Source organism: Solanum verrucosum, unplaced genomic scaffold (assembly GCF_900185275.1).
Source record: "Solanum verrucosum unplaced genomic scaffold, falcon-dt-bn FXZP01000060.1, whole genome shotgun sequence".
Taxonomy (NCBI): Eukaryota; Viridiplantae; Streptophyta; class Magnoliopsida; order Solanales; family Solanaceae; genus Solanum; species Solanum verrucosum.
The window spans coordinates 708766-733978 of record NW_026020129.1 but is presented as its reverse complement, the minus strand read 5'-3'; the positions used below and the strand labels follow the sequence as shown (position 1 = coordinate 733978).

Here is a 25213-nt window from a genome sequence, read left to right as displayed (position 1 = left end):
TTATTTTGGTGAACGATAATATTGATAGACCGTATTGATTTGTTGAAAGTATAATATCACACTTTTAAAATATTGAACTCTAGAAATATACAAAGAAAAGAACTTTAAATATAATTAAAATTTGAAAGCTTGACCAAATCGACATTAAATCCTTCGTAGTATATCTACGTGCGTTGCTATTATACGTCCCTTAAGGACGAGATTTGATTATCTTTTTCATTGCTAATTACATGATGTTTCTTTACTTTTAGTTGCATTGAATATATAGATTTGTTGCAGTTTCGATAGGTAAAAAGGAGTAAGATTAGACTTTACCTATAACCTAATAGTTGTCGAATTCGAAATTGGTAACAAACTAAAGCTTAATCTTTTAACACAGCGAAGTGAGATACATCAAAGAATGAACTTAGCCTTCAACTAAAGATCCTTAAGACCACCGATTGTCCATTTGCTTCTGATGAGAAATAATAAAATGAATAGATAAAATTTCTTTTCAATAATAATACGCGAGGTGAAACTTGATTTTCAAAATATTTTGAAAAGGTCAAATGGTAAGATCCTCCTTTGACCTTTCAAATGTTATTTCTTTGTTTAACAATTGAATTTTTAAATGACATTATTTCAAGATTCTTTTATCAATTTAAAAATAATATTTCAAGGCTTATTTGGCAAATTAAAGAAATTAATGTAAATTAAAAGTGGTCATCAATATGAATATTGAATATTACTAGGCAATCACCAATCTTATTACTCGTGCTAAGAATTATTTTGCTTTTTTTTTTTAAAATGTCATTACAGACAATATATTGTTTTTATTAATCAATACTCCTATGATATTAAATATTGACAGCTAGCGCTTATGAAATGCTGCCTTTATGTAGGTTAGGGCCTAGAATATTTTCATAAAATCTATGATAGGGATGAAATTTATTTAGCATAAACTCTCTCCGTCTAATAATAATGGTTTATTATACTAACTATAGTTGTTCAACAATTCAATTTAGAAAATCAAGAGACAATTTACATTTTGTGTCTATTTTACCCTTGTTATTAAATACTCTCTCTGTTTCTTTTTATCTGTCATCCCTTTCTATAAATAATTGGTTCATAATACTTGTCATTTAATAAAATCAATGCATAAATTACCATATTGTTCCTTTTTTACCCTTGTGAGTTATTAACCTTGAAAATATACATTTGACCAACTTAGAAAAGCTAAGTAAATTATTCATGTTCATTGGTTAAATTAATTAATCAAAATAAATCAATTCATGTTCATTGATTGAAAACTTGAGTTTCAAATAAATTAAATAAGGGTAGAATAGTAAACTTACTCAGTTTCTTAATGCACGTGAAATCCAAAATGGTGACATATAAATAGGAACAGAGGAAGTATTATTTATCATCTAACACATTTTTCAAAACATTAAATTTAACAAAGTCAAAAGATAATATAATTATGTTATCCCTATTATTTATTATTCTTTAAATGATGTGTCAAATCAATAATGAACAACTATTATTGTTTGAAAGATGGAGTATCTAGCACTAGCAAAAGTGTGCACAATCTGTATTGGGATAATTCATTTAATGGGATATTTCAATGCATGATATAATTTTATCGATTCCATTCTCAGTATCAAACAATCTCATATATGATTCAGTGATCAATAAAATGAGTGAAATGTTTTTGAAAAAAAATACAAAACAAAATCCCAAAAGCTAATGGAGATTATTAGGGGTGACAAAATCAGTTCATAGAATCATGATCCACTCAATTCCTTTAGATTTAGCAGATTACTAATCCACTTACTTCTTTAATTAGATTCATTTTGATATGTTTAGTTCAATTTATTTTCAAAATGGATTGACATGCAACTCAGATTGACCAATGAAAATATTGTCAAAATATTTTTTTAATTTGATATATTTCATGTAGTCATAATATAACAATTTTTTTAAATTATTAGATATTCAAATAAATTATAAGAAAACAAACTTTAAATTTTAAGCTTAATAAAAATTGAACGGATTAAATTATGACTCACTTTTTAACTTATCTCAAGCAGCACGTAACATTTAAATGGGTCATTGATCCGCCTATTTTAACATTTTCAAATTTCGTTCAATCCGCCCATTTGACATCCTCCGAGGAAGAAGCTTACAGGAAAGAATGTGATATATTTCATATAGTCGTAATATAACAATTTTTTTTTTTAATTACTAGGTATTCAAAAAAATTATAAGAAATCAAACTTTGAATTTAAAACTTAACAAAAATTGAACGGATTAAATTATGACTCACTTTTTAACTTGTCTCAATCAGCAAGTAACATTTAAATGGGTCATTGATCCTCCCATTTTAACATTTTCAAATTTAGTTCAATCCGCCCATTTGACATCCTCGGAGGAAGATGCTTAGAGGAAAGAATGATTTCAATAATCACATGAGACAGGACATATATCATTTGCTATCTATCATTTCCTTCTTTTCCTAGAAAACGCCCAAAACAACATGCTACAAAACTACCGAGCTAATACGATGCATAATTTTGAGTGTGATCAGACAACCAAAAATCAAACAATGACAGAGCGGCATACCAGAAAAAGAAGAAACAAGAAATAGGAACGAAGAAAAAAACTTTACAACAACTTTTTCGTAATCACCATCCTTTCTACTGTGTTTATTTCCTTCTATGCTAAATGATTAGAAAATAAATCACACAAATTCTCCCAAAATTTCACTGCTGGTAATATCTCATGTAACAATAAGGTCGATCAAATAACCAAATACACTCCTATTAGTTCCACTTTTTTCATCGCGATCCCTGTACTTCACGGGGCGATTTCATCTTAATTTTAGTCTTGGTCCAAATATTCATATTCATATATGCCTGAAACACAAGTACTTTGTTCAACTCGGCCATCAAGTTGCTACATATGCTCGATCAACAGTCAAAGGGGTTCAAAATAGTGCATTTTAACTACTATACATGTATCGATAAAACCTTGTGAGTTAGGAGGATATGAGATCACAGAACAAGACAAGTAGATGAGTCTATTTTGCTACTCGGCCAAACAAAAATGATATAATCGTCTCATTATAAAGAAACATTGTACAGTTGCTAATCCATTGTACAAGACAGCTACAACAATTCAGGAGACGGTACTAATGCTTAGTTTGTGAATAAATGAATGAGTAAATACATAAGCAAAACGAATAGGTCTAATTGACAAGTCCTTTATCGTCTTGAGGATTAAAAAACTCACAGTTACTTAACGATTGCAGTTTGATTCTGATCTGCAACGCTATTGTTGAACTTTCCACTAGGTACTCGAACTTTGAAACTACCCTGTCTTGTGGGCTTTGGAACAAAAAGAGAATTCAACATTTTCTCCAAAGACTGAACAGTGTATTTTGCATATTTGGAATTTCCTTCTTGTTCAACCAACGGCCCATAGTTCTGCATGTAACTCCGATATACAGGTACAATCGCCTGAATGATGAGCTGGCATGTCTTTTCTCTTAGCTCTTTGTCAAGTATGATCCAATTGGACTGCTTCTTATACATGTCATCAAAAGCTTCATTAAAAGCTTTTAATCTTTTCTTAACAAGATCGCGAGCAGTGGCACGCCCACCAGAGAAGAGAATAAGACCTTCCCGGCTTAATAGAGCTGGAAGCTTAGCCCAGCTCTCTTTCAAGAAAACAGCAGAATAGTACTCCTTGTACTGTTCATGTTCTCTCAACCAAGAATCTCCCAAAAGAATACCAAGCTTTGTGCCTTTCAGATCCTTGTAAAGATGACAATGATTGTTCATCAAGAACACGCATGACAAGGTATCATCTTTGTATCCCTTGGACCATGTCTCTAGATTAAGCTGAACAGCTCTCATAATATTCAGTAGCTCATCAAAGAGAAGCCGCTCTTGAAATATTTCACGCTTCCAACTTCTTTCAATTACCAAAACTTGGGTGAGCATTGGCTTATAATCATCTCCAAGTAGCTTATTGCAGTAGTCGGTGATAAAGATGATAAGTTTCGGGACACCACCATCTGGAGGAGGTGGTATTTGCCTCTGCAATTCAACTTGAACCTGAAGTTCCCAGAAGAGTTCACTAGCCCCATCAATCACCCTCTTGATGAGATCCCTCGTCAACCTCTGGATTTCAGCACATGCAGCTCCACCGAAGAGACGATTGAAATCCAATCTCAGTTTGTTTAAAGATGCAAAGATATCTAACAGTTTTAACATCTTAATTGGATCCTTCTTACTCTCCGTAACAGTTTTTCCAAACTTAAGGAATGCAAGAATACCTGCCTGGGAAGCTATTTTAGCGAAACAACCCATCCACACATCCAATCCTAATCTATCAAAGACATCATTACAGAGTTTATACTCAGCCTCTAAAAGATGTTTCACAGCAAACTCTAGATGCTTACCCCAATTAGCAATGTGGCCCTCTATGCTCTGCACGTCATTGAACTCGGAGACTGAAATCTCAAGGTAATCCAAACTAAGTGCCTGCAAACTTTCCCTGACATTAGAACTCCGTACCTCAACATAGATTGACACACACTTTTCAAGCCTGTTATTGGCAACCAATCTGCCAAGTATACTCTGTAGCTTCTTTATAACAGCCACAGGCAAAAGGGATGGAGCTATGCAGGCTTGTTCACCTGGTAAGTCCGAAGTAGACATAGGCAACGGAACACTATTTTCAGTCAGTAACCGCCTAAATTCATTTTCCAATCTATCCAACGCAACCTCAAGAAGTCCTCCATCAAGACAACTCCCATCCTCCCCACTATGCAACTCCCTCAGAGCAGTCAACGCCTCCTTTAAACTAGAAATAAACTTGCCATCAGCAACATTATGATCCTCCAGATACTCCACAATGTCCGCCAACCACTGAATCGCCATGTCACAATTCTCCCCCAAAAATCGTAATGCCTCCTTAAGCCTCTTGAGCACACCAAAGTACCCAGGGAGGTCAGATTCAGGATCAGACAACGAGTTCTCAAGCCCATGAATAGCATCAAAAACCTTAAGAACAGCAGCAGCAGGTACCACAGCACGATTAATATGCCCAACGACAGCCCCAAGAGCATCTTGATCAGCCCTAATTGGCCTAATCGCAGCCTCCAAAGAAGGCAATCTCTGATTAATCTCAACTAATCTTGGCCTAGCTTTTTCAAGAGACAAACCTATGTCTTTAGATTTCTCTAAATTAACCCTCATAGATTTCCTAGCAGATATCAAATGTTCAACACCTTTTTCCATCATCAAATTAATCAAAATTGCAAAAACCAACTGAAAACACAATCCCCACCACTGAATTTCAAATCTCAAACCACTTCCACAACCAAAAATTTATTGTGCATCCCTTTTGGGCATATATGCAATGCACACAATAAACTAAAAGAACAAAAAATCAATCTGGATTCTTGTAGAAGTAAACTTCCATTGTTTGCTTCAGCAAACTTTCAACAATCCAAAACAGTAAGCAGCAGAAACAACAAACTACTAACAACTAGTTGTAAAATCAAGAAAAGAAAAAGTTATCAAACAAGAAACAGCAAAGATGTATATGGCTTCCAAGAACTCACCGAAATTGTCGGCAACCCAAAACAGAGGTTAAAAATACAATCTTGACGGAGACCAAGAACAAATATGTATAGATGGAATCAAATTCGAAAAATGTTTGAAATCCGAGCAAGAATGGATGACCTAAAGCCAAAATTGGGAATTGCCCCCTTTTTCACACTAGAAAGTGCAACTGATTTACAGCAAATACAATAAGTTTTGTTAGTGCTGATATTAAAGAGAACAAAAAAATTAATACTGGGATGATTCTACTTTGTCTTCTTCTTATAAAAAACATTAGGGATTGTTTGGCTTGTCAAACAAGTTGGGCACCATTAAGTAATATTTCATTGGTTTATTTTTACTTTTTCATTGTATTAAAAATAGATGTTCATTTTCAATAGTTATTGATTGTATTGTCTAATCTCTTTGTTTTTTTCCCCGGATGGATCTACACATTTTTTTTCGATATTTTCTTCAGGTTGCTAACTTAATGGTAGAGTATTTGGCTTTTCAATGCAGCTAATGTCTTTTACACATATGGATGAAGTGAGGGAGTCGTGCATATTCTGTAAAGTTTGAAAGACTGCAACTGATCACTTAGTTCCCCTAATTAAATGCCGATCAATTATTTGAATAGGTATAAAACTATTCTTCATTCATACTAATACCCCTAACGTTAACCTTTTAATTCAAAAATACCCTTTATTATATTCAAAAAGCGATATAATTAATTGTCATTCTTAAGGAGTGCACCAAATTAATAATGCACAAGAAAAAATGACGGAGGGAGTAATTGTAAAGTAGATATTAATAATGTTTCGATTGTAATGTAGAACTTCATGTAAAGATTTATTTATTAGTCATTACGTATGAATTACTCTTTTTGTTCAAATTTATTTGTTTAATATTGACTTGACACAATTCTTAAAAATAAATATAAAGATCATAGTAATTTTATTGTAACACTTCCATTCTATTTAGTATAACGTGGAAAATAAATAAATTGGAAATAAGTAGTACTTAATGATTAATAAGAGTAATGGGTGGTGACTTGTTTGATTTGGTGAGAGAGCACTTCTATACAAAGAATAAAAAGATAGGGAACATAGGGTCTCCTTGGCGTAGACCTCTGGAGGGTTGGAAGAAGTCAATACGAGTCCCGTCTATTAGAATAACATTTTTACTTGTGCAAATACAAGACATAATGAGGTTAATGATGTTCATAGGAAAGTTGTAATATTGAAGGGTGTGTCTTATGAATGACCATTCAATTCTATCGAAAGCTTTCTTTAGGTGAATTTTTATCATGAGAACCCTTTTTTTTTCCTTTCATCTTCCTGAAATGTGATATAACTTTATGCACGATGATAGCATTATATGTTGCTTGTCGATTCTTGAGGAAGTTCATTTGACAGGGCCCAATCAGGATATCTATGAACTTCCTAAGGCGTCTAGAGATGATCTTAGTGATAATTTTGTAGGAAGTGTTACAAAGACTAATGGGACGGAAGTTCTTTAGGGAAGAGGCATTTCTTATTTTATTTGTGTAATTCTATATCACAATATCCCGAAAATTACTACATCACGATACATCTCCTATAAAATTACGTTTTCCCATGGGTAACACTATTATAAGAAATATGAATGGGTGCAGAGGACCACAATTTTGGTTAAAATTGTTGAGATATCTAAATGTTCTCGTTTTTAGCATTGTTTGTTTACTAAGATTGCTTCCTCGATGGTATCCTAATTTTATTAATTAAGTTTATTATATTGGCTATTTGTGAAAGTTTTCATTTATATTTGATTTTATTTATGTAATTCCAAATTGTTGGGATAATATTTTTTCTACAATTTTTCCGTGACATGTATCAAATTTAAAACATTCATTAGTGACAAAAAAAAATGAGGCCTAAACGTCCTACTAACATTTTAAGACTTTAAACTAAAGACAACAGCCAACAAATGTACTCATACTAAAAATAATGAAAATTTCTTTTTGAATGAAAAATACGCGTAGAACTAATTCAACTAATAAATATATTATATTTATTATTTATTATTTAATTTAAAGTCTTAAATATGAAATATTTTATACTTACTAAATTTTTATACTAAGACAATAACACAATTGGTCGGTAAAGAAAATAATAACCAACTACATTTTCAACTAGAAAAAGATTAGGAAAAAAGTTACTAAAAAATACGTTAATCCGAAGTAGATTAAGATTATGAGGGGAAAAAAGCATTATGAATCTTATAAATACTTACTTTGAGAAGCCAATTAAGTATTCACAAACTAAAGTACTCATCAAAATCAAAATCAAAATCCATCGATCATCTAAAACAAATTTGTCAAGTATGATGTGGAAAAAGCTTAAGGTGTTGGGAGCTGGTTCTTACGGAACTGTGTCTCTTGCAACGCCGTTACCACAATACTATTCGGGCACTGCAGTATATGGAGCTGTTAAATCAGCTGAAGTTGCTCATTCGACTTCGCTCCGAGTAGAAGGAAAAATATTGGATGAGTTGAAAGGGTCTGATTATGTAGTTGAATGTATCGGAGAAGATGTGAGCATAGAAAACGATAACCACACTTATAACCTCATGCTTGAGTATGCGGCCGGTGGAACTTTGCATGATTTAATTCATAACCCGTTGAATTTGATTATGGGGGAATCAGAGGCTGCTTACTACAGTTTTCAAATCTTAACCGGAATTTCTCATATTCATCATAATGGTTACATCCATTGCGATCTGAAACCAGCTAATATACTTGTTTTTCCTCGTGCACAAATTGATGTTCCAGATTTGAAGTTGGCTGATTTTGGATTGTCGTTGAGAACAGCTGAATCACTTACATATAGGGCAGAACGTTCGAAGAATAGTAGCTATCATAGCCATAGAGGAACTCTGATATACGCAGCCCCTGAATGTTTAGTGAATGGGATTCACGGTAGAGCTGTTGATATTTGGGCACTTGGCTGCATTGTGGTGGAGATGCTTACTGGGAAGCGGTTATGGCCTGTACATAAAAACAAGGATGAATTAATGTTCATGATTGCGCATCAAAAACCAGAGATTCCAAAAAATATATCAGATGAAGCCAAGGACTTTTTAAGCAAGTGTTTGGAAAAAGATAACTGTTTGAGATATAGTGCTAATTTGTTGCTTGATCATCCATTCATCAAGAACAGTTGCTATAAGAAGCTGATGGAAGATCGATTAATGTATCCTTATGTTCGTCTAGGATGCAGAGATTGGGTTTCTTCGGAGCACTTGTTTTCGACAATTAGTCCTCGTGACTGCAACTTGAGAGGATCAATGTCTGCTATGTAAGAGGGGCCTCGAATTGAATTTGAGAGACTTACATGTATATTATTAATTCGTGAATCTCTAACAAAACTGATTGATAGCTTAGTGGTAATGAATGGGTCGTGGAAATGCTTGTTGTTCTTTTAACTCGATGAAATTGTGCTTCTGATCTGCAAGGACATTTTTTGGAATTAACTTTTCTACCAATTGGAGGCCTTCTTCCAGTTATGTTTAGATTTATATTTGAAGTTATAAATTTTTATTTTATAGGTTTTAATGTGATCTTCTAATTTATGCAATTGTAGTTGGTTTGATGAAATGAAGAGTGTAAGGTAGATATGGCTTTTGATAATGTTGACTTTGATCTATAATTTTATGTCTTTTATTAACCTACATATACATTAATTTTGCCTTATTAGTGAACATAAAAAGGAATGGCTATAATTGGTAACTACTTAATAGTTATTGCAGTCATTTGGTATGAAAAATATGCATTTAGGAATTAAGTTATTCAAATATATACAATAATGTATACAACGTTAGTGTTGTAATGACAAATATACTTGTTTCCTATCGGACATAAATAACTAGGGCGGTTCAAAACTGAACCGAAACCGATAATCCGAATTGGAAAAAAATTATTGATTTATTAGTATTGGATTATTGATTTAGCGGTTTTGATAACGGTTTTGATTTTTTTTATCGGGTTATCGGTTATTAACGGTTTGAGGTTTTTTCTTAACGGGTTAACCGATAACCCGATAGTAAATTAAATAATTATATTTATATCATTTTGTATATAAAGTCCTTGACTTAGAGTTTGGTTTCCTACTTTTATTTCTGGTTGTCTCAAACACTTGGTTATTCTACAATGTAAAAATGTTTGTTTTTGAGTAAGATGTAACTAGTGAACTCATGTGCATGGTTCATTTGGTTTGTCACTTTGTTTCTAAGTGATTATCAATGTTTTTTGTGTGTCAAATTTTAACGGTTAAACCGATAACGATCAAAAACCGATAAGCCAATATCTTAATGGTTCGATAATAGTTTAGCATCTCTACAAACCGATAACCAATAAGCCAAACCTAACTTCAAAACCGAACCGAACGATACGCAACCCTATATATAACTACAGTAAAACCTCATTAAACTATTATATGTGAACTATTAAATAATATTATTTTGTAGAGGTATTATTTAATCGATAAATTAATATTTATTAATTTAAGGAGGATTTCGACACCACAAAGTTCGTTCAGGGATGAAAATCTCAGAGAATTTGAATGAACAAACTTATGATAACATTATTCATGAACTTGATGTCATGATTAATGATTTCTATTACCGCAATAAAATAGACATCAATAACCTGTTGGATGGGTGAAAATGATACAAGTTTAGAGGTCTAGAGCTTTAAAAAATTGTGGATATATACCATTAGAAAAAATGTTGATGATAAAGTTGAAGATGATACAATACCTTTGAAATGAGTTACGCGTAAGGAAGCACTTATCGCATCTAGAAATTTTCACAATTTTATGGTGCAGTTCGAAAAGATAACAGTGATACAATAAGAAAAGTTATAGATGAACTTCAACTAGATTTAAATTTTAACCAAAAACAGAAAACAATAGAATCAAATTTCACTAAATTGTCTTAGGTATATTTGTACATTTAAAGAATTATTAATTTATAATATTAATGGGACCATATATTTATATAGGGATCTTTTGAAAATATATTATCTTATCGAAATAAGTGATTTTTCATAGCACTTGAATCAATTCAACAATATTTATCTGTATTACCAAAACATCTAATACCTAATAACTAAACTCATCGTTCAATTTTACGTATTCAGTTTTAATTACGTACGAATGAACTTTATAATATATAGTAATGAGAAAATGGTCAAAGCCCCCCCCCAACCTATAACCGGATTTTCAACTACACACTCATACTTTACGGGGGTCATATTACTCCCTGAACATTTTCAAAGTAGAATATATAACCCCTTAATAACTCACCACAGATTCGTATTAAGTAGTGCTGGACACGCGCCCACCACGTAATATATATTTTTTTAATGTATAAAAATCAATTATTTTGTTTTCTTTCATCTCCAGGCATGGCATCAGCCACCGGCCGGAGATTTTTCATCCATTTTCATCCAAATTTCTCTGATTCAACCTTCAAAAATCCCCACTTTTTTTCAATAATCGCCTACTTACCCTTCAAAATCTCAATTTCTACACCATTTCTTGTTTTTCTCTCGATATTGATGAAATTTCATTCAAAATCATTAACAATTTAATGCTCCAAAAAGTCGATCAATTTTGGGGATTAAATTTTTAGATGCAATTAGTTTAGTTTAGTTGGGTTGAAATCTTTAAAATGAAGATATTGTAAGATTTTTGTACTATTCGATATTTATTGTAGATTTGATAGTCAAAGTTTTATCAGATCTGAAATAGGAAGGTAGATGTAATACCTACCTACTTAAATTTTGTGTTTATGCTGGAATCTGCATCTCCTACTTTAAAAATCTTGAAGCTACAAAGGAAGTGGCAATGGTGATTCACAACAAAATTGATGGTTGATGGGTGATGGGTCTTTTCTCACATAATGGAAGGCCGATGAAGACGAAGAATTGGTGGTGGATGAGTGAAGTTCACATGGTGCCGCCACCACTACAGCCCATGTTGTTGTTGCTGGTGTTTCTTGTTAAAGAGAAAGAAGAAAAGGTTGTTGGTGTTTCTTGTTAAATAGAAAGAAGAAAAGGAACGTTAAAAGTAAAATAAATAAAATGAAAGGAAACATAAAAAAAGAAAAGAAAATTAATAATGAAATAAAAGAAACACTTATAAAGTTAAAGTTTTATTATTTGATTTTGCTCTCACTCTCTCAAAGAGTGAACTACACATTTCTTGCCACCTCAACACATAGAGAGCAAATAACTCTATTTTAAAATAGTTTAAAGGGAGTAATAAAAACATCATAAAGTATGAATGTGTAGTTGAAAATCCGACTATAGATTGGAGGACTTTTGACTATTTTCTCTACAGTAATATATGAAAGAAACACTTTTAGCTTTGGTCCATTCTATTGAAAAGAGTTAATAGTTCATGATTTTTAGAGTTAACAATTAAAATCCCCCCCGCGTCACCCACCTAGATTTGACATACTTTATTAAATGTATACGTAAATCATGAGAAGTCTTAATTACCTCTTAACATGAATTTTTGGAATTACTACCCTCCTAATATGCCACATGACACAAAAAATATTTTATCTTAATTTAATCTGGCCAAACACATATGCAGACCCTTAAATTTATCCCTAAATTTTATTTTGGCACTCCAACTTAACCTTGTTCCAGTACTCTATTTCTTCAAATGTTTGATAGTTAGAGTAATATTCTGTCAAACTATGAATCAATGGTCGAAAAGTGTTGAACAAAGTAAATTACAAATATTCTTTTATTTCTTCGTAACTTTTCATATTAAAGTAGGGTATACCAAGTTATCAACTTTTTAAATCAAATTTATGATTCTAACTTTTTTCTTTATTTAAAATTTATCAACTTATTACTTATAAACTATATTATCGATTCATATAATAATTGTCTCAATAAAATAATGTTTTTCAATGTTGAATTGATAAAATCTTACTTAAAAATAATAATTAAAAAAAAGTATTTGAAAAAATCATTTATAAAAAAGATATTAAAGTAATAATTTACATCTAAAAATTAGAAAAATAAATAAATACAAATAAAATTTATTTAGATTTTAGACCTCTAATTAAAATTTCGTTTTAGGTTTCGAATTATGTTGAGTTGCGGACCAAAATTACTGTTTTCCGTAATTATATTGTCGACTTTTGCCGCCCATATATAAATGTACCTGAAAGCCTGACCCGCTTCACTTCCCGTCTTCTCCAGTATATATAAGTAGTCCACATCGCTCTCTGTTGTATCTTCCTCATCTCCTTCAATCTTCTCACTGTACAAAAAATGCAGGTAAATTAACATCAATTTCGATTATTATCTCCTTTTCGATCAATTTCGCTCCCCTTTCTTAACCAAAATCCTAATATGTTTTTCCTCTTTGGTGTATATGTTTTCAATTTCGATTTTTATGTCCTTTAGTAATTTTTAATTTCATGTGCAACTTACGTTTGTTTGTGAATTATTTTTTTTATCTTCATATTCAAATTTGATTATAATCTTCCAGATCTCCACGAACACCCGAATTTTTCTTCCCATAACCCTAATTTATTTTGTGTAGCTCAGTGTACATGCTACTGTAATTTTTCTCTGTTCATCGAATATACAGTTGATTAATGCGTGTATACAGGCTAGTGACAGGTTCAATATCAACTCCCAGCTTGAGCACTTGCAAGCTAAATATGTTGGAACAGGACATGCCGATTTGACTAGATTGTAAGTTGCCTACTTTTGCATTTTTTGGAATTGATCTTATTTATTGTTAAACCATAATAACTGATGTTTTGGATATTCTTTATTTGGTTTAGTGAGTGGGCGGTAAACATTCAGCGGGACAGCTATGCATCCTATGTTGGGCACTATCCAATGTTGGCGTATTTTGCCATTGCAGAAAATGAATCAATTGGAAGAGAACGTTACAATTTTATGCAGGTTTGTGCTTTGTTGAAAATGTTTCTCTTGTTTTGCAATTTGGTGGTTATTTTGTTTTCTTAGATCTTAATGTGCTGGATTGTGGAAGGAATTGTTTTCAGTTTTCTGGTTGACTTGCATAATGAGTGAACTAAGTGCTATTAGTGTACTTTCGTGTGTTCCTTTACCGACTAGATGATTGAACTTGCTGCTGCTTTGATGTTAAGATTATAGGTTGTGCAAGAGCATTGTCTTTTGTTGAAAAAATGAATTATTTGCACTAATAAGTTGTAGCACCTTCATGTTGCCCTTTTTTTTTTTCCGATTAAAATATTACCAGTAAGAAAAACTTGTACTATTTCCAAACCAAATATCAAACTGGCAAGGTTTCTTGTAAATGAGTGTGTAAGAAGGATGGTTGTCAATCTTAGTGTGGTTTTTCCCTATTTATAACTTTTTGTCATCCGTCTGTGGGGTGGGGGTGGGGGTGGGGGGTTGAATAAACAAGGATTTCGTGATGTTGGATCAAATTTGAGTTGAGGCTCCAAAAGAAATTACCAAGGATCTGAACTAACAAAAAAATTGGAGTAGATGCTAAGACCATGAAATTGGAATGCACATGCAGTTTCTGGGGAGCTTTTGATTGGTCAATCTAGGATATTATGCTAAGTTGCCAGTGTAGAAAATGTAGACAAGAGACTTCATGATATGTTTAATCATCAATGAGGGTTGGAACATGTATACCTGTAGTTTAAGGGTATGTCAAGGAATTAGTATTGTCATGAGCTTTGCCACCTTTTTGATGTATTCTTTATCCTTTTGCTATATGCTTGCTAGACTTGAGTGAGTTAGCTCTAACTATAGCTAGTTTGTCTATTTTCTGAGTAAACCTGCCACTTGAAGCCATTCCACTTCATCGGCTAGAAAATATGATTTCTAGACTTTAGCTCTACCTAAAGCAAGTGTGTCATTTTTGTGAGTAAACCAAGAACTTGAAACCATTCAACTTCATCCGCTAGAGGAAGATGCATACGACGACATCATATTCATTGTTGAATGTCCCCTAGCGGTTCACCACTTTTCAGTGCTAAAGTGTATGAGTGTATGCCTTTAAATTTTAAATTGCATAGAGCTAGAGGGAACTGTTTGGGTACTAGTTTAATGTTGAGCTCCATTTGGCCCTTTATATAAAGGTGTACCTACACTCTGTCATGCTGATTGTATCTGCATTCTGGTCATGCAAAGACCAGTCTTTGTGGATTCCCAAATCTTCCTCTGGTTTGAATCGTTTCAGGTCAAGCTCTGCTGAAAGAATTGAAAGGGAAGATGTATTTCTTGAACCTTCCTGTAGGGACTGCTAGTAATCACTGTTTTGCTTCCAACATATAAAGGACATCCCAACAATAATTTTATTTCCTTACCACAGAGGGTGGTAGGTAGATGGAAGTTAACATTTTTGAAAAGGAGGAGAACATGAAGTCCTTTGACTGAAACATTAACAAATGGAGTTTTTGTGACTATATACTAGAAGGTTGTCGCACTTCTTCGAATAGAAACTTCCAAAACAGTTCTCCCTCCGTCCCAATTTTTGTGGCGATTTTTGATTGAGCACGGAGTTAAGAAAGAAAAATTTGTGTTCTAAAACAAGCTATAGACATTTGTGTGGCTATAAATCGTCTCATTAATGGTAAAATTAGAAGTTTAAAGTTACATTGTTTCTAAATAAGGAAGTATGACATTCCTTTTTGAACATACTAAAAATGAAAGTATTCCACATAAATTGGGATGGAGGGAGTAACTATTTTTGTGAATTTAGAAGTCTTAAAGTCTGTGATGTGCTACGGTTAGACTTGCCTGTAGTTATTTGTCGTGGTTAAACCTTGCTAAGCCCAACAACCATTGCTATGTTGCCACTTAAATATTTTTATAGGCTAGAGGTAAGTCAAATAACATTAAGAAAGCAGACTTATCTCCAATGTGTATGCCTTTTGGAAAGGCTATAGTAGATATGCAGTTAGTCGTCATCTCAACATGATCCCACTCGTGGATTTTTGTATGACCACCTGTTAAATGCAATAATTTTAAAGCTGCTTATCTGGAGAGCCAGCTACTTCCTTAATAATTTCAGTGTTGATGAACGGGTTAGCTGGTTCACGTGGAAGAGAGAACGTTTGAATTTATTTATCACCGGCCATGGAAAGATTACAACTATTCTTTCCATTTTATAAGATAGAACAAGCAAAAGTATTGAATTTCTATATCATCAGACGTATATATGATAGATTGTGAATATACATCCTTGATTTGGTCTTATACTATTATTACTAACAATGCATTGTTGCTTGTGCTTGTGCAGAAAATGCTTTTGCCGTGTGGCCTTCCACCTGAAAGAGAAGATGACTAAGAGTTGCAATAAATAAAGGCAAGATGCAAGGACCATAAACCATATGTTTTCGTTATTTTTAGCTTCCTTGCATTCTTTTCATGTCTTGTCAACCCTACATTGAACTCAATTTGAAGTGTAAATGGTCAATTTGGTAGGCCATTTATGGATGCTGTTTCAACCTTGGGAAATATTAAGCTTTTACATTTGATCACTCTATCCACAACCTCTTTGCGATGTGTCGATTTCAAATCATCATTCGTTTTTCTTTTCTTGGATGTGTATCAAGAGCACACATACTAATTGATCAATGGGAAAGATTAGCATTATTTGATGTGCATTAGCGGGTCAAAATGGACTGAAATAGATAGTTGTGGTAGTTGTTTATATTTTTGTATTGGGGGGGGGGGGGGGGGGGGTGTTGATGATTCTAAATTTGCTCTTCTACAAAGACACCATCATAGGAAAAAACTTTTATTATAATCAATTAATGCACAATCTTGGCGCAATATTGAGCTCATCAACACACAATCTGCATGCATTGAATAGTGATTAACGTTGAATCCATATGACAGGAAATATCAACCAATCAATTGAAATTTGTTTAATAACTAATACAAAATTAATAACCTAGATTTTAGTGTTGATAAATCGTTTATAATTTGCATATCGTTTTCTGTTGAGAATATAATTAATTAATAAAAGTGTGTTATTTCTAATAGCTTAAGCTTTTAGATGAGATGGTTACACACTTCAACATGGTACCAGAGTTAGGCTCATCCAAATTTGTTGTTCACCGATGATGGTCCCCATTTAGAAGTGTTCACGCTCCAATTGAAGTCTGGGCGTGCGGGGGAATATTAAGATGTCTCACATCGGTAGAGGGATGAGAATTTGGTCTCCTTATATGGACTTGGACAAACCTCCCCTCATGAGCTAGTTTTTGGGTTGAGTTAAGCCTATGTGTCATATTTTTACATGGTGTTGAGAAAATAATTAATTAATAAAAGTATGTTCTCTCTAACAACTTAAACTTTTAAATGAGATGCTTACACACTTTAACATTTTCTAAGGCATGTTCTTGCTTGGAAAACAAAACTCAAAATATTTAGGCTTTCTCTATCTCATAAACTAATCAAAATTCAGTCACCCTATCCAGCCCCTTATCCTTATTCCTGATATAGTTTGGCTAGATATAATAAGATTTAAGAAATATGAAAAGATTTGATAATGTTTCAAAAAATATTCTTAAATTAAATGAAATTTTAAATAGAAGGTACATCTTTGTGGACCTTTTTGCCAAATAAGTGGGACTTAACATGGATAAAATGTTTAATTAAAAATCCTCAGCGAGTGTTTCGTTGGTGTTCTTAGTCTCAATGTGATCTTGATGGTTAACAAGGGGATCAAAATCCTCAACGTGTTCTGGTTCCATACTCAAATTTGACTCCGATCATTGTCTTTTGTCTACTCAAGATGGATTTGACTTCGTTGATTCACCATTTGAAAATTGAGAGAACAGGGTATCACTATTAGTTTCGATTCAGTAAGATGTAGTAAATACTAACGCTAAATGTATAAATCTTGAATTAAAAATTCGCTCGCTAGACATGATCGTATATATAAAAGATCGCTAGCAAAACTTATTTCCTAAATGCATATTTTTCATACCAAATGACTGCAATAACTATTAAGTAGTTACCAATTATAAACAGAGAAACAATTTTAAGAAATTAAGCATTCCTTTTTATGTTCACTAATAAGGCAAAATTAATGTATATGTAGGTTAATAAAAGACATAAAATTATAGATCAAAGTCAACATTATCAAAAGCCATATCTACCTTACACTCTTCATTTCATCAAACCAACTACAATTGCATAAATTAGAAGATCACATTTAAACCTATAAAATAAAAATTTATAACTTCAAATATAAATCTAAACATAACTGGAAGAAGGCCTCCAATTGGTAGAAAAGTTAATCCCAAAAAATGTCCTTGCAGATCAGAAGAACAATTTCATCGAGTTAAAAGAACAACAAGCATTTCCACGACCCATTCATTACCACTAAGTTATCAATCAGTTTTGTTAGAGATTCACATAATAATATACATGTAAGTCTCTCAAATTCAATTCGAGGCCTCTCTTACATAGCAGACATTGATCCTCTCAAGTTGCAGTCACGAGGACTAATTGTCGAAAACAAGTGCTCCGAAGAAACCCAATCTCTGCATCCTAGACGAACATAAGGATACATTAATCGATCTTCCATCAGCTTCTTATAACAACTGTTCTTGATGAATGGATGATCAAGCAACAAATCAGCACTATATCTCAAACAGTTATCCTTTTCCAAACACTTGCTTAAAAAGTCCTTGGCTTCATCTGATATATTTTTTGGAATCTCTGGTTTTTGATGCGCAATCATGAACATTAATTCATCCTTGTTTTTATGTACAGGCCATAACCGCTTCCCAGTAAGCATCTCCACCACAATGCAGCCAAGTGCCCAAATATCAACAGCTCTACCGTGAATCCCATACACTAAACATTCAGGGGCTGCGTATATCAGAGTTCCTCTGTGGCTATGATAGCTACTATTCTTCGAACGTTCTCCCCTATATGTAAGTGATTCATCTGTTCTCAACGACAATCCAAAATCAGCCAACTTCAAATCTGGAACATCAAATTGTGCACGAGGAAAAACAAGTATATTAGCCGGTTTCAGATCGCAATGTATGTAACCATTACGATGAATATGAGAAATTCCGGTTAAGATTTGAAAACTGTAGTAAGCAGCCTCTGATTCCCCCATAATCAAATTCAACGGGTTATGAATTAAATCATGCAAAGTTCCACCGGCCGCATACTCAAGCATGAGGTTATAAGTGTGGTTATCGTTTTCTATGCTCACATCTTCTCCGATACATTCAACTACATAATCAGACCCTTTCAACTCATCCAATATTTTTCCTTCTACTCGGAGCGAAGACGAATGAGCAACTTCAGCTGATTTAACAGCTCCATAAATTGCAGTTCCCGAATAGTATTGTGGTAATGGCGTTGCAAGAGACACAGTTCCGTAAGAACCAGCTCCCAACACCTTAAGCTTTTTCCACATCATACTTGACGAATTTTTTTAGATGATCGATGGATTTTGATGAGTAGTTTATTTGTGAATGCTTAATGGCTTCTCAAAGTAAGTATTTATAATGCTTTTTTCCCCTCCTAATCTTATTCTACTTCGGATTAACGTATTTTTTAGTAACTTTTTTCTGGGATTAAGGATTAAACGTGCTTTTAGTAACTTTTTTCCTAATCTTTTTCGAGTAAATTGTATGCAAATAATAATTTTAGTAAGAATTTTGAGGGCACTGAGATTTAATGGCTACTTATAATTAATAGGAAAAAAATTAACTTCAAATATAAATCCTAATCAAATTTGGGAAGTTTATTGCGATTAGCTTTCTCTTTTCCCATTTCCATTCTACTTGGGAATTTTATTCGTTATATTATTCCTAGCTTGTAGTACTGGAAAAAGCTTCCTAATAAGTACACATTATTTTGCCAATTCAATTAAACCTAAGATGGTTAGATGGACAATGCACACACAACCACTGCAATAATAATAATAATACGGAGAAAAAATACTCTTATGTCCAGGGCCGACTCAACAACATTGGAGGCCTAAAGCGAAACTGAAGAGAGGGGCCTTAATATTTTATTTTTTTCATCATATATACTTTTATTTAAAATCAATTTTTCTATATATTTTAGATGCGAAGTCATTAGATACTGTTTTATAATCAATTTGTTTTAATAATTCTTTTTCAAATGGTAATATAGCTAATATATTCAATCTCTTTTGAGACATTGTTGATCTTAAAGAAAATTTAATCAATTTTAATTTCGAAAAAACTTCTTTCAGCCGATGCAACGGTTACAAGAACTGTTAACAGTATTATAAGTAATATGTGTATTTGGAAAAGAATTAAGTCTTTTTATTTGTTGAGTATCTTCATTAGATCATTATAATCTTCTACTTGTATTATTTCTCTTAACACTTTTAATTCAAAAAATAAATCTAAACCATCTATTACATGTTAAAGAAAGTTCAAGGTTAAGACAATATTTTTAAAATTCTCATCATCTAGTGATCTCAATATTTTACCACTAAATAAGAAATCAAAAATATTTCCATATGCTTCAATTGGTTCAAATCTATGTAGAAGTGCAAAAATAGTTTGATCTACCCTACATATATAAAACAATAAACTCTAAAAGATTCTTCGAGGGACTTAGTGATTTCGCTATCTATATTTTCATCAAATTGTTTCTTACGAAATTCAAGTTTATTTTCATCTCATATGCAATTTTCTTAGCATAAATCATAACACTCATAGTACATATAATTTATTTTTACAAAAAAAAAAACATATATAAGTAATTATTTTTTTCAAAAATGGGGGCCTCAAAATATATGGGGCCCCAAGCGATGGCTTTAGTGGCCTAGGGGTTAAGACGGCCCTGCTTATGTCTAACGGATCATACTCATTAGGTGGATGGAGGGTAATATTGTACCAAATCTCATAGTTTAAGGGCATTTTAGGCCCTTTCCGTTAAAACAATTTGAAATTACTTAATATATAAGCTCACATGATTGGCTTGATTTTGAATTTCATAGTAAATTTAAAATTATAAAAAGGTTAGACATCTACACTCTCTATACTCCTCCCTCCCCGGGCCTTCACTTCCTATCTCTTCCAAAAAAAATCTATTTGGATCTTGTCTACCATTTTATTTTTTAATTTTTTTTTTATGACAAACAAGAGAGAAAAAAAGGAGGAAAATAACGATGCATTCATATAGAAATAATTAGTTCAATAAAAGATGACTTAATTAAGCAAATATGTACAAATATTATATATATTTTTTGTGTGTACCCAAAATAAAAATAATCATTTCTCTTATCCCCACCCTCATCCCATCATGACATTAATACTAATTAAAAGAAGATAAATATGTGAGTTCATTTCAAGTTTGAGTCCCGGATATCCTAATTAAGAATAAGAGATTAAAAAGGGGAATAAAAGATGAACAAGACATTTGGATAATTGAGAGAAAATTTTATATTAATGAAAATAATAATTTTTTTAGATGAACAATCCGTCGGGGTAAGTATCGATTTTAGTTGGATCCCCATTTATGAATTGGGTTACATTATAATAAATTGGGGTTGATTTAAAATAGGTCAATAGGAAGATATCATGAAATTAATTATTTTTTCAATATTATTTTCAAGTGTATCGGGTCAAAATATGAATCATAAGTGGTTTTATAGAAAAAAATATTTTTTTAAAATATCATTTTTATTATTTATTTGAGAAGGGTTTAAATTTGGACCAATCACATTAAGCAATATAATAAATAAATATTTAATAATTTTACTTTAAGGGAGTTATTAAAAACTTTAAGGGAGCTATTAAAAATAAGGAAAATATGAGTCAAAGGATTAACATCGAGGTATTTTTGAGCCGAAAGGTGGATGTTAGGGGTATTTTAGGGCCGATAGGTGGATGCAGGGTAGTTTTGTACCAATTCAAATACTTGAGGGGCATTTTAGACCCTTCTCCGATAATAATATTTTCTATCATGGTTAATATTATCATTTGAAATAGATGATAATTTGAAACAATTTTCAAAACTTGAACATCTCCGTAGGCCGTACCTTTATTTAGTCATTCAGTATATACTTTCTCCGTCTCAATTTATGTGGTGTCTTTTGAATTTGAAATTCAAGCAAATCTATTTTTTATCGTAATTTTCATATTACATTTTGAATTGTCAATTATTATGATACTAGGTAAATTACTTGTGCTTCGTACGGGATTGAGCTTTTTTATTAAGCTTACATATGATCATTCGGTAATATCTGTATTTTTGATACATACACTACATTGTTAAGAACATTTTATCTAAAGGCGAAGCGTTCCTCTTAATCTAAAGTGCTATATTTTTTAATTATCTTTTTAGTTGCAAAAAAATTATGAGTCATACAAAGATTTTAAGTATAAGAAATAAGTCTATGAAAATCTTCATGGAAATAGTTGGTCAGAAATATAAACAATCAGACGTTAATGAAGAGACCAACAAGCCTCGAACAACAACACTCTCTAGTAAAGTTGAACATCACGTCCATACAAGAACAAACTAACTAAATTCATATGGAGGACCTTCGGCTCCTTTTGTATGAACCTCCATCAATCTCTTTTTTATTATAGTATGTCGCATCATGTACATGTTAAAAATGACCCTAAAATTGTTAACATAAAAGGTGTCCCTCATTGTTTCAGAATAGTCAGTACTATTTTTTATGTTGCATTCAAAGCCCCCAAATTATTTGGAATGAACCATAGTTATTGTTCTGGTTATAATATGCAATTACAAAGTTACTTTCCTAACAATCAAGAAAAAAAAGACATGCTGCTAACATATTTTTTAAAAGATAGTTTGTCGGGTTGTATCCAAGTTTACAGTTCACAAATTTAATTGAAAGAAGACAAAAGAAAGAGATAGCACTACAACAAAAATGATCTTTAATGACAATTAATAGCTAAATTGCTGCTAAATATGTATTTTAAGATGAAATTAGTACTCTCTATAAATTTCCCTAAAGTCTACAGCAACATTTAATCTAATGACAATTAATTAATATCGGCAAAGGCTCTAGCACTCTTTTATATAGTACCATTTAAACAGAAAATATTAAATTTATGATTTCTTCATTTTTATTTATGTTCTTCATTTCAACTTTTTCATTTTAAAAATCAATGTCATATCTAGTTTGTTTTTTTAAAATAATGGATGAACATCAATTTTTTTTAAAGAATATTTTTTTTAGAGTTTCTATACATTATTGTGTGAAAAATAATCGACGAAAGTGTGTTGGTTTTCTTTTTGAAACAATTAATTAAATTAAATAACACCACATATTTTTTTTTTTCATATCTAATCTATTTGGACTAACTCAAATATCAGCTTTCTAATTTTTCATTCAACTAAATACGAGTAACAAAAAACCTCATGTTCATTGCTAATTAATAACACTTTAAAAAATATTGAAACTCGATAGATTTCGTTGGGTTGTCATTGATTTTCTTAAGAAAGAAAATCAACTCACTTTCGTCGGTTATTTTTCACGCAAAAATATAGGGAAACTCTCAAAAGAAAATGTTACTTTTAAAAAAAATAAAAAATCAATGATCATCCGTCAATTTTAATTTGTTATAATAACTAACAGATGAACGACGATTTTTAAAATGCAAAATTGTAGTTGAAGAGAATATATTAAAATAAAGAAATCATAAAATTAATAGTTTGTGTTGAAATGGTACATTAAAAAAAAATAGAGTTGAAGGGTTAATCTTTTATTATTATTTTTTAAAATACTTTTTTTTGTCTGTCACTCTCTTAGAGAAAGTGTGTTGCACACACTCTTCCACATCAGGAGTGCTTAAATGAAACATAAAAATTGAAGTTAAAGGGTTAAAATATTGAAGGAGTTAAAAATGATAAATAATGTGAGTGTTAGCAAAGAAAATATAATATATATATACTTTTTATTATAAATAATTAATTTTTCTCATAAAAAATTAAACATGATTTTTTATTTATAGAAATTTGAGTTGGGGGCCTTAGGCATTGGCCTAAAAATTTATAGGCAAGAGCCGACACTGTTTTGGTCCTTGATTTATGTAAAGAAAATTTTATTTTCGTGTGTGTTAACTCGAGGATGAAATTACTACTATGATTCCATAGTATAATATCTTTAAAAATTACCATGAATTATTAGTAGTCTTAATTACAATTATGTGAGTTCTTTAATTTAGGTCCTGATGCTTAATACCAAATGATTTAGGAGCAATCCATCTTTGATCTTATTCTTTTGGAACTTTTCGTAGTATATATTTGCATGATACAAATTGAGATTGTATCATTTTCAATCTTTTCTTGTTTTTCTTAATTAAATTTGCCTTGAGATGACGAGGATTGACATGAATTCCTACATTGTATATTATCAAATCAAAAATAGAACACATGAAGAAAGGGGACGTAAAACCAAATAACCTCCTTGTAATTACTAAGCAAGTTAGGGACTTATGAAGTTAGGTAAGTGTCACATCTGTAACGACATAAAGAATGAAGCTAATAGAGAAAATATTGATCAGCTGATAATAATGTCTTTCTAGAGATCCAAACATACAAAGTGAATTAATTTGACAACTATATTTATTAATATTACTATAGGATAAAGATCATATTAGCCTTTCTTAGATTTTAAAAAAAAAACATTTTAAGCACAGGCATCGACAACTTTCTAAGAAGAGCTTCTTCTTGCCTGCCAAATTGTTATCAACGCGCACAAACCACGTATTGAGCTATGTTAAATGTAATGTTTTGACGATTGACAAATACTATATAAGAATTAACTTTCAAACATGTCTTAAATAAGGAACTCATAGTATTTATGATAGACAAATAGCTATCGAAATACCAGACTCTTATCATGTCTATTGAAAGAACTGGATTATAGAAGTTCTACGGACAAAGTGAAGGAACCAAGTCCTTTGTAGTCTACTAGAGACGACCAACAATTAGCTAACGCAAAGAATATTACAAGTGTAAGAAGGATTACTTCTATTATATATAAGCAGAGGAAACTGAACTTCTTTTTATTTAAATTTTACGAAAGAGAAAAACTATGTGAAATTCTGTAACATACTAACATTCATAATTATCTTTCTACAAACTAGTGAGCTACTTCTCAAGGGATCTTTTAAAAGAGAAATACAAGTTAGCAATGTTTCAAAACTATCTTTAAAAGAGTACATATTTGTGGACTTTTTGTCAAATAAGTGGGATCTAACATAGATAAATATGATAGTGTCATGAAATATTTGATCAATAAGAAAATATGTTTAGTCTTACAAGTTCAGCCTAACCTAGTCGCTTTAGTTCAAATCTTGTATTAGTCTTGAGAGATTCATTGATTCATTGAACATGTATAAACTATTAATTTAGAACTCAGTAAATTAATAAAACTAGAAGTTTTAAATTCAGGCTCCTCCTCCTCCACCTTTGTGTGTTGTGAGGGAAAACTCACTAATTTTCAATAAACATATATTAGTTGAACACAGTTTTATAATTACAATAAATTCAATACCCAAAACTTTAAAAGTCGAACTCATCAAGTTAAATCTTCGATTGCTGATTTGAGAAATAT

The 25213-nt window shown here is 31.7% G+C and overlaps 4 protein-coding genes across 4 annotated transcripts; 2 read left to right on the top strand and 2 right to left on the bottom strand.

The window, feature by feature from the left end:
* Positions 1-3067: 3067 nt before the first annotated feature.
* On the bottom strand, positions 3068-5590 carry LOC125826096 (exocyst complex component EXO70A1-like). The gene has a single exon (XM_049505398.1). The coding sequence runs from the start codon at positions 5286-5288 to the stop codon at positions 3273-3275; it is 2016 nt and encodes a 671-aa protein (XP_049361355.1). The 5' UTR covers positions 5289-5590; the 3' UTR covers positions 3068-3272.
* Positions 5591-7952: 2362 nt separating this feature from the next.
* Positions 7953-8930, top strand: LOC125826260 (mitogen-activated protein kinase kinase kinase 20-like). Its single transcript, XM_049505578.1, has one exon. The coding sequence runs from the start codon at positions 7953-7955 to the stop codon at positions 8928-8930; it is 978 nt and encodes a 325-aa protein (XP_049361535.1).
* Positions 8931-12921: 3991 nt separating this feature from the next.
* On the top strand, positions 12922-16154 carry LOC125826259 (uncharacterized protein At4g14342-like). Its single transcript, XM_049505576.1, has 4 exons — positions 12922-12927; positions 13196-13350; positions 13443-13566; positions 15902-16154. The coding sequence occupies exons 1-4, from the start codon at positions 12922-12924 to the stop codon at positions 15947-15949; spliced, it is 333 nt and encodes a 110-aa protein (XP_049361533.1). The 3' UTR covers positions 15950-16154.
* Positions 16155-18076: 1922 nt separating this feature from the next.
* On the bottom strand, positions 18077-19054 carry LOC125826258 (mitogen-activated protein kinase kinase kinase 20-like). The gene has a single exon (XM_049505575.1). It carries the CDS (start codon positions 19052-19054, stop codon positions 18077-18079), a length of 978 nt encoding a protein of 325 aa, XP_049361532.1.
* Between the last annotated feature and the right edge of the window lie 6159 nt (positions 19055-25213).